This window comes from Anopheles moucheti, chromosome 2 (genome assembly GCF_943734755.1).
Source record: "Anopheles moucheti chromosome 2, idAnoMoucSN_F20_07, whole genome shotgun sequence".
Taxonomy (NCBI): Eukaryota; Metazoa; Arthropoda; class Insecta; order Diptera; family Culicidae; genus Anopheles; species Anopheles moucheti.
In genome coordinates this window covers 81903056-81913993 of record NC_069140.1, presented here as the reverse complement: position 1 = coordinate 81913993, position 10938 = coordinate 81903056, and the positions used below count along the sequence as shown (strand labels likewise).

Genomic DNA, 10938 nt, shown 5'->3' with positions numbered 1-10938 from the left:
ACAGTTATGGAGACTAGAAGCGAAGGACCAAATGAAATCGAAACAAAACCCCGCGATTCCCAATTGGCGCTGTGAATTGAGAGGCGCCAGGCACACACGTACCGCGATTGTCCGGAAACGATCAGTTTCCCCCGGGGAAAGGGGGCCGAGTAGTAGCGAAGCTTCCATGAGGAGAAAAACTCCTACGCGCATCGTTTCGAGTTGAAAGTTGCATTGTGCGCAAGTCACCGAATTAGCCTCGACCTGGATACAGATGGGTTGTTTTTCTTACCATCTCTCGCTTTGTTCCCGAAGGACACTTTCGTCGTGGAGATTTATCCTGCACCAAAAGTGACCGATCGGTAAGAAGTGCGCTGTGAGGTGATTTAATACTGTGGCCGAATGCTTCCGAAAGGAGGCTTGACTCTAGCTCGGCCCAGACAACAACGGATGGCTGTAGCTTCTTGTTAGCGGCGTGGAATCGAAGAAAATGCACAAACAAATGCAATCCGACCGATGCATGATCCATCATCCGATTGACAGCGCGGCGAACCGATGTCGCTTTTGTTGCGCCGGAGAGGTCATTCTTGCAGGCATTCGAGTGGAATATCTGCCGCGCGGTGGGAACTTTAGACATTGATGGGCGGCGGCTTAAGCGGAGGGATCGTGAAGAGACCCCATCACAATGGCTTCTCGACGAGATGCATCGCCTCTTATCGGTGCGTCTTGCAACCCGCAACGAGGAAACTTCACCGATCGTAAAGAGCTTCCAAGTGGCGTAGGTGTTGGCACATTCAATTGCACGTACCTGCCGGGTGAAAGTAGCTCGATTTTCATTGTTTAGCCACCGTGAAAGACATTCCGCGGAGTAGAGCCTCTGCCCCTATATACGTGTTGCCTTCGTTTATCAAGATGCTTTCGGAAAGTCCCCGCGGAGACGACGCTGTGGAAGTGCAACCCACGGGTATCGAGCATCAGGCGGGCACTACCTTGGCACACGTACCTCGTAAACATTTGTTTTTTCTTCTCTATCTTCGGTCGGAATTTGGTGCGTCTTCGGTGTGCGGACACTGCTTACAGACGAGAAGTGTAAAGTACATCGCGTGCAGCGGTGGTGTTTAATCTATTTCAATTGCGGCACCATCCGAGAAGGAAAACGGAGTGTTAAAACAAATATCCCATTTAAATGCGAACGCGGGGTGGTGATCCTCGGCAGGGGGTGGGGTGCGGGAGAGACGCGATCGACGATGGGCTACTGCGCGGACACCGATTACGCAATCCGCGAGATAGATCCGTGGCGAACTTCGGAGCGTGGCGTGTTATGTAGCACAAAATTCGCGGCCGCCTTCGCTTTTTGGGCGGTTCGGTTTTCGAACCAAATACTGCACACGATATTGCAGGCGTGAAAACAAAGGAAAACAGAGAAAACTGTTTGCTGCTTTTTTCTTTCCGCCAGCAGTTTGCTGCTAGTTGATTCTTTGGTTTAACGATAAATATCTTTGGAGCATGGGTTGACTTGTTTTGCAATGAAGTTCGGTGATCCGATCGGTGAAAGTTTATGAATTATAATTCTGCTGATAAGCTTCACCTTCATATCTTTAATATATTCAATGTCTAACTCTACGGTTAAGCTGTTGAGTTAGACATTCAGTGTTACAAAATTTATATCGTAAGAATGGTTGGTGGGAATAGGAATAAAATCTTGCCTTAATTTAATCATAGAATTATGCTTTCGTTTTTTAAAAAATAATTCTGAATAATACCCCTATTTAGTTTAAATAATCTCTTATATCAGAATGTCTTTCCACATTTGTATGTGTGTCGATGACGTCACGTTTTCATCTTTTGCAGGCGTAGCAGTGAAATCTGCTGGAACACAGACTGCTCTCCGTTAGTTGCTTGCAATAAATTTACGATAGAATAAATGTAGGTGTTACTTTTAATGCTTAATATTTTCCAATCGTCCACAGAAGCGGGTTTAGGTCGTTCCGATCAACCGTAATGGTTTCCATTTAAGGCAATGTCTTGCGCAGAGAGTGGCACAAAGATTTCAAATTAGTGTGTCACCTCCGTACTTAACTAACAAAAAAAGTGTACATAGTGCGAAGTTTACACGTCACCCAACGAAATCCTTAACCAACCGTCTCAAATGACGTCGACTCATCGCTTTATCGATAGCGTGTGTATTCCGGGGGTTGCATCAGGTTTTTCAACCCCTTCCGGAACCGGATTTGCGTTTGTTGCAAAGCTTCCGTTACGAATCGACGGTCATATGAGACGGCAGCGTCGTACCACGACGGTGACTTCATCCGGCAGTGCGTCGAAACACTCCGGACCGGTTCGCCAATAAATTGGCACGGTTCGGTATGTTGTTCAGGCTGACAAATCATTAGGGTCAGCGGCGCCGCCACGGTTTGTGCATGATGAAGACCGAACCCGCTGCTTCCTTCGGGGGGGGGGGGGATATTATGTTTGGATTGGCGTAGGGAACTCTGGATAGAGGAAGCGCTCATGTTGCATGTAGGCTCATTCCTGTTTCTGCTCCAAACCGCACATTCCAGAGGGAATCTTCAGTGTTGGTGTGAAGATAAAATTCTTTCATCATGTTACCGATGAGATCACCGATCGGTTAAATGTTCGCCGATGTCTTGCAAAGACATCTGCTTACTAAATTTATCTCTATTTCGTGTTTCATTTTCATAATTCAGAGTTAAAAACTATCTGTTATTTTTTTGTTATGTCTTTGAGCTCCTTTTTTGTTTTACTTTTTCGAATTAATGCGAACGAATGTGTTTATTTGGGTTAGTATTTATGATTTCATATATTTCTACGTTTGTATTTTAACATTTTTTATAATTTTGACGTATTGACAGTCATTTATTGTTAGTACTTTGTAACTTTGAAGATTTACTTTTTCAAAAATTTCGAAATTTATTAAGAATTGTTGTGTAATACTCTAATTCTTTAGCTCTTTTGGATACCACCAATAGTGACTTCACTTTTCTTCATCTTCTGCACATAAAACGGAAGGAAGAAAACCTGTTCCAAGAAAGCCCTTGCTGTTTTGTTTCTTACCAATGTACGAAAAGAGCATCGTCGGAGCAATGAAGACTCTCCTCTGCCTGTAAGAGAGTGAGATTTCGGACAGAAATGCACCGCCGTGAGCAAAATTTGTGGAATCAGCAGGATAAAGTCGCCCGCGCACTTCCACACACACACACACATACGCACGAAACGTGCAACAACATAAAACAACAATATGTTTACACGTCAGGTGCGCGCTGGTTGAATAGGGGGAGAGATCACAAGAACGCGAAGAAAATACAGCAAAGAACCTGCAACCCCGCGCAGCGCGGACGTATGTGAGAAATGGAATGGAAAAGATATCTTTTCGCCCCGCCGCATCGCGATGTTCGCGCTTGTGTGCGTGCGCGAGGATGTGTGTGTGTGTGTGAGGCTTTTATGCGCGGGGGCGAATTCTCGGAAAAGAGAGACAGAGATAAAGAGAGAGCGAAAATAGAGAAACTCTATCCAGCGGTGCGAGAGTGGTTTCGCCGCTTAACATGACGTTCACTTCGCGACGGTTGGAATTTCTCAGTACTTAGCTGAAATTCGTTGCGTACGGTTGCCTTGCCGCTGCGCGAAGGCGAATGTAAAGAAGCATTTCCTCCTTGCAAATAGCCAGTGTTATGTGCTGTGTTGTGTGTACGTTTTTTTTCTTCTCATGATCGTTGTCTGTGCATCCGTTTTTTTTCAAGTTAGTCGAAGGTTTTCTTGTGTCTAATTTCCCTGTGTGTCATCTTTTGGTGTGTTTTCCTCCGTAGCTGCATAGCACAGCGGTGCGTGCATGTGTGTGCGTGGTTAATGTTTATTTGAGCGAGAATGTGAGTGCTGTCGTGTTGTGCGCCCAGTGTTGAAGATCTGTCGAAGATCATGGCAAGATGCGTTCAGGAAAGCTTTCCCAACATGAAACGGAATTACTGCCATCACAGGCCATCTCTTGCGAGGCCACACCAAACCGAAAGATAAATCTATCAATGAAAAGGAAATGGAATGCTTTTGTGTGTGGTGAAACGGGCAAAAGGTGTACGAAAGGTGCCCGAACGTACTCACCTGTGCAATGCAATAAACAGTTTTGTGGAGTGCTTGGTGGACATGAATTAGTCAAAGGAAGGCGTAATTCTATATCAGAGTGGGGCTTTATTTTGTTTTACCTCTACGTGGTCCGGTTCGATTGCTTGGCCCAAGGGGGTAGAAAAAAGCAAAAGAAATGTTTGACCGGAAGAAAATCGGTCCGCGGACACAGCAGACCAAGAAAAACGCGATCGTTCACGGGCAAGAGTGTGATAGCGGGATGTTGTTGGTACACCGTTGTGGTGGTGGCTGCCTCTTTTGCGTCCACCATCCTGGTGCACGATTCACGTACGGTTTCATGCGATAGCGACGTTTTTTTTCATATATATATGTTGCCTAAATAACGCAGCGTAATGGAGCGCATATAAAAGAAAAGCGAGCGAGAGATATCCGAGCGAGACGGGTGCTCGCCGCTTCAAGTGCTTTCCGTTTTTATTTTCTTCGGTCTCTTTGACCACGGTAGTGTTTTCGGAATATTCACATGAGAAGGCCCGAAAAAGGGGCTTTAAATTCTGGTTTTTCTCAACCCGCTATAGGTCCCTTTAACGGGAGTTGCGGGAAGATGGAAGTTTGGGAAAGACGTTGAGAGACGCTGGACGAGAAGGAGTGTATAGAAGCGAACGAGAGAGATGAGAAAAGGCAAAAGAAACTGTGTTCTGTTGCATTGATTAATTTACGTCTTGTCACAAATGCCTTTGCATTCTTTGCTTTTGACGTTTATTGTTATATTGTTCTTTTTTTGTTTTGGAAAATTGTCAGATATTCGTTTGTGTTTTACAACTTATTACTAAGTTTTATGAAGTTTCGTTTGTTTAATTTGTTTGTTGCTACAAGAGACGGAGAGAAGTTTACATAAAATGTTAATAATCCTGTAACAAACGGTTGCAAACATGAAAATAGTACAAGTAATAGCTATTAATGTCAAAAAGTAAGAAAAACTGGAATAAAAAACCGCAATAATTAAAAAATTAGCAAGGGAATAAAAAAACCAACAGTCAAATGTATCACACCAAAAAAAAAAAGTAAAGCACAAATCCAGAAGTGCAAACAAAAAAGTGGGAAATTATAACAAAACAATCACCCACTTAACGTTCGACTTTATTGAACCGATTACGCAAGCAATCAGACGGTGTGTACCCCCGAAAACGAAAAAAAAAAAACAAATAAAAAATCATTTACAACCATCGTTCAAAGCTCCAATAAAACAGCACTAGCTTGTTCTGTGCTCTGCAATTGCGCTCAATGAAATAGAGGCAACCATCGTATTGCACTTATCTGGCTCTTTGGCCGGACCCAGATTCACTTTCCACGTTGGATAACCTTTTTTTTTACCGATCACCAATCTTTCTCCAAACTGTGGTCCCAAAGTGACCCAAAGTGATCGTTTTTATTGTTTGGTGGAAATTGTTATGTAACCGTGTTTTCTTCTTCTTTTTACCTTTCCACTTCATTGAAGATATGGGGGTGGTAGTTTTGCGTGAAAAACCATTTACACAAACTCCCTTTCATTTTGCGGGAAATGAGAAAAGGATGACTTCTACACGGGGGCCCCCACTGCAAGGTTGGATGATGAATTATGGATGATTTTGTGTGTGTGTGTGTGGGGGATCCTATCTTATCCATTTTCTCACCCGAAACGGTGTGGCGGTGAAGGTATAATTGCGTTCCGGTCGTTTGGTTTGGAAGGAAAAAGTAATTTGAAGCTTTTTATTGTGAGGCGGCAAGGTACAAAACGTGGAACGTGAAAAATAGGAGTTTTTTTGGTTGGAAAATACTGTGCCGCAGTGCTTTCGATTAGAAAGAGAGTTGCCGAAATAAGTGAGCCAGTAGTATTGCGAAATGTAATGAGGTAAAGTTTGTCTGTTCCGTTCGATGAAGCTTTCAGCAGCGCTCGGTTGGTCCACGATCGGTGATTATGATGTTGCACTGGTGGTCATCTTTATTGTACGTTTATCTGTCTTTTGGGACGCGAAATCGTCTGACCAGGTGTGTTGGATTTGCTGTTGGCGAGGAGTCGAACATCGCTTTATATGCTCTTGTTTTGGATCGTGTTTCAAGCGTTCAGCGACTGTGGGCACCACTGAAATTTAAATGTGATAAAAATGTAAATCTAATCGACAGCCGTTGCCACATTTATTGGCATTTAATTACGATCAGCGCCTGAATTTGCTGTGAGCCCGGTGGGGCACGATCAGACGATCCCCAGGTTGTGGTTTTGAAATTTGGAAAGAATAACACAAAATAAGAAACATTTGTTTGTTGCATTCCTGGAAACTTATTCGTATGCCAATTTGAGCAACAAACTGACGGAGAGCAACAAAAAATAAAGCCGCATAACCACAAAAAGTGACAATATTTATCGATGTTTTCTTATCGGTTTGCTCTGTGTGCCATTGTTTTTTTTCCCCGGGCGCTGCGTCTACAGCTTTATGGGAACGGTTGAGTTCGATTGAAGAATCCGGTTCTATTAAATCCGCACCATGATAACGGCTCAGAACGCGGAGCCCGATTATGCAAATCGAATGTAAAACGATTCAAGCAAACGATCACGAAAGAGAAGTCAAGCACGGCTTAAACAGAAGAAAATTGGTTGAATCGTGATAATTTGGTTTTATGTGTACTGCCAAACCAAAGCGAACCATTTGCTGGCGCTTGGCGAATGTATTGCTGTATGATTGAATTACCGCACCCGGGGGACACGTCACCGTATCGTCCTGCTGTAATGGGTAAAGTGCGCCAGTGTGTCGGCATTAACTAATGAGATCTTTGAAGAATGAACAATTTCTAACTCATTAAAGAAGCAATGGCAGAAACCCGAATATTCCCTTCGGGAAATATGACCTGGAAAGATACAGGTAGCTTAGCCTTTTTGAAAAAGTTTAAAAAGACATCAGTTGGTTGAAGAAATGGGGGAAATAAACAAAAATATTACAAGAATTATATCTTCAAGTAACGGGTCTCGAATACCTTGAGGTCTTAATTCTTGGGTCCAATACTGAAGATCAGTATGGGAGTTCCCAAGAAGCTGGAATGCTATACCTATCGGTATTTCTTCACAACCGGAGTACCTCACAGATGGAATAATTAAAATGTTTAGCTCATTTGTGAGATCTTGCTTATATTCTTTCAATAGAGATCATTCACTATTCCACCATGGAGAATAGCATATTTAAAGATATCAACCGAAAGCATAAATTAGAAGCTCGTCAGACTAAAAGAGCACATTTCAACCGGTCGTCTAGGTTCCAAAAATTGCTGGAATTGCTTTGCCTCTCGCCATCTTAGGTATCTAAGAAACCTCCGCCTGAGTTACATTAAGCCTTGCTGCTGCAGTGTACCTGTTGTGTGTTAGGTGGCCCTGCAGATCGCGGGACTTTCCATAAATATAATTTCGTGTGTTTGCGTTCCAGAATTCTCTCTGCCTCTGTGTGCCTTGTGTGTATGCGTGTGTCGAGCGTTTCATACCACAACAACAACAAAAAGTGGCACTTCGCGAAATGCTGTGAGGCCGCGAAAGGAATTCTTTCATATTTCTTTCTACCTCTTCGTTTGGACAGCACCGGTTTTATTGTTTGTGTTGAAGGTTGCCTAGAGTGGGACTCGAGATTGCTGCCTTTGCGTGCGATTTCCTGCGGGAAGACACCGTCTTTTGGTCCCCCATCTCTGGGAGGTGATTTTGAACTTGCGAGCGAATCTCAGCCCTCATGCCCGCTGCGGGAAGGAGTTTTGCATTTGGGGTGCGTTCTTCCTGCCAAGGCGCTGTTTCGCCGGCGATCGCAGCGAAAGTGGTGACCTGGATGGTCGCGGAGGTATTTCTGCGCTGTTTCTATCCGTTGTCCGTTTCTTTCGTTTCGGAAAAACCGGTCTTCGGGTGTCGCGAATGTGTTAGGCTGCAGAGTTAGGGTTTCCTGGGTCCGCCGGAATGGTATGCGAGAATGGCGAATGGTGTTACAAACACCTAAGCCGAAGGTGTGTTAGGAAACGACATTTTGAAGCGGAAGGTTGCTGCTAACATAACTGGCACGAATGTAAAGATGTTTTATTAAATAATATTTACTGTATAATGGGAGAGATTATTCGTATTTGAAGTCGCTTTTCAGCAAGCAATGAAGTATGAATATTTTAAGACTCTCTAGAACTATGTGTAAAAGATACAAGAACGTAAAATGAATATTGAATTGTGATAAAAGATGTATTTTATGAAAAGTATTCCGAATGTAAAGTTTAAATGAATGTTAAAAGGTGTTTGTGAATTAATAAAGCAAGTGTGTTTCACTTCTTCCTGTGCAGCAGGCCCCCCAGTAAAAACGAAAGCATATATCGATCGAAAAAAGCACCACGGCACGGCAGCATACAATTGTGAGTGAAGGAGAAAAAAACCCCAATTTTCTCGTGAAGAAAATTAGCGAGCAGTATGTTGCATGCAAGTGTGTGAGAAAAGCTATCTAAAGTACGCGCATGTAAAAGTGTGTAGTGAGAAAAAGGATGAATTCGACACCGAAATAAAAGAAATTCATTCACACCCCCGTATTCTCAGTGCGCTTTTGAAGGAGCAGTGCAGACGACGAGTGACGGAAAAGAATTGCCCAACTTTAGATCCAGATCCACAGTCCTGCTGGGTGTGCTTTTCCGGAAGCGACCTTTCGAACGACCGAACGCGAAACGTGTGCGCGAATGTGCGCCAACGATAACGGCGAGTCGCGAGTGAAACGTGTTTTAATATATTGTGTGTTTTTATTTTTTATACCATTAATGATTCAACTAAAGTGCCATTAACAACAAACCGCAAACCGTTTGCAACATTTTGTTTAACTCACACGCGAAGAAAGCGAAGCTTGTTTACGGTAATCAACTACAGTATATAAACGTCCGCTTGTTTACATCGTTTAACACTACTACCAGCAAACGCAGCGTAAAGCAAAAAAAAATATAGTAAAACAAAGAAATAGTAATCAACCAACTGCTTCGATCGATGTGTAAAGCGGGAGAAAAATAATCGCAACCCATAACAGCAACGAAGTAGAAGTAAAGCGAAGGAAAAACGAAACGAAAAGCAGCAAAAATTAACGAAAAAGAAAAGCCAACACAAAACACTGAACGAAAGTTTGGGTAGCGCTCTTGCGTCAAACCACCGTGTCTGATAAAAACCGTATTGCCCATCATGTCGACGCAATCATATTATAAGGACCGGCTCGGGTTCGATCCGCGAGAGGCCCTGTACGACAACAACAATGGGGAGGTGTCGCAGCAACACCACACCACCAGCTCGACCAGCATCAACAACAATCACCATCACCACCAGCAGCAACAGCAGCAGTACCATCAAACGATCACGACCACCACAACGCACCGGCACAGCATCGGTGGTAGTGGTGGTGGTGGTGGTGGTGGTGCGAGCGGTGGAACAATAGTGGGCAAACATCACCACTACTACAACAACGGTGGCGGTGGTGGTAGCCCAGGGCCGGGCAATGGTAACGTAGCGGTCGGTGGTACGAGCAGCAGCCCGCACAACGGTAGCCATCATCACCATCACAACAATGGCGAGTACTATCACACGACACCGGCCAAACGTCACCGGCAATCGTTTACGGCGACGTCACCGGCGACCGGATCGTCCCTGAACGTTACCAGCCAGGGCGGCTACGAGGATGCACTGACCCAGTTTAAAGGTACTGAATTGATGACGATATGGGAACATTTTGTTTGGGATACTATAGGTATGTCTTGGCGTTGGGGGTCGTACCAAAAGTCGGTAAGCCTGTCTCACTGTGTGTGCCCGTGTGCCGTGTGTGTCAGTGTTGCGAAGGATCGATCTAAGCATGCGATTTCCTGGCTGGCAGTGACCGAAATGCTGTCCTCTTTTAGTGTCGCTTCAGCTGCTCCGAGAATGGAATGGAAATACGAGAACTTCCTGCTCGGAATTAACAGACATGTCCGCCGGATATTCCTCAACATTGCTAACTTTTTCGTTGTGTTTCTGCATCTTGGATCCTTTTTTTTAAATTGTGTTTTGTTTATTTTCTCCATTTGCTTTATGTCCTCAATCCCGAAACAAACACTAATACTAGCGTGATGCTTTTTGGTAAACATTTAGAAAACCTGTGAGATAAAAAAGGGAATTCCTTCGTAGATTGGCAAACAACACAAAGGAAGTTGACGGTCACGCAGAATCAATAGAAACCTTGACATCCTGTTTGTTAAGGCATTAAATATAGGAGAAGAGAGCTCTTTACCCTAATTCTTTATTCTTCTTTATCCTCAAAGATTGAATGTATCACAGTTTTATAGCTTTAATTTTTATATATTTTTCCTTTTTCAATGATATTTGGGAAACAGTTTTGCATTTTCGTATGTTTTTTCATATGTTGTAAAAGCTTACTATTTTATTATGATCTTAGTTCTACTGTCGAATCATGTTTCATTTGTTATTCATTATTGATCTATTTCCTTTTTTTGTTTTAAAGTTACTGTTTAAAATGATGTTTAGTTTTATTGTTTTATGTTCTATTCTTTTTATTTTATTTGTTGTTCTACTTATGTTTTGTTTTATCCCGTTTGATTGTTGATCTTTTTTTGTCGTGTTTATTATTATTCTCTTTTATTTGTGTTAAATTGTGGTCTCAAGCATTATATACTAACTTACTATACTTTAAGATTGCGTTACAAATTAGTTTTAAATAAATTTGATGTGTTTTTCTGGTGTTTTCTCAAGTTTTCTAATTACTTTCTGCTTAGACCCAAGTTATTTGGCCCAAATTTAAATACGGTCAACTTGCTACCGTAACCAAGGTGTGTTTGTTATCTCGCTATGAACAAGAGTTG

General features: G+C 43.0%; 1 protein-coding gene across 1 annotated transcript in view; it reads left to right on the top strand.

The window, feature by feature from the left end:
- The first annotated feature begins 3601 nt into the window (after positions 1 to 3601).
- The window catches only part of LOC128309419 (dystonin), a 113997-nt gene continuing 106660 nt past the window's right edge, over positions 3602 to 10938 (top strand). Inside the window, exons 1-2 of the mRNA XM_053045799.1 lie at positions 3602 to 3684; positions 8404 to 9785. Coding sequence (XP_052901759.1) covers positions 9275 to 9785 — 511 coding nt within the window. The 5' untranslated portion in view covers positions 3602 to 3684; positions 8404 to 9274. The remainder of the gene's footprint in view (positions 3685 to 8403; positions 9786 to 10938) is intronic.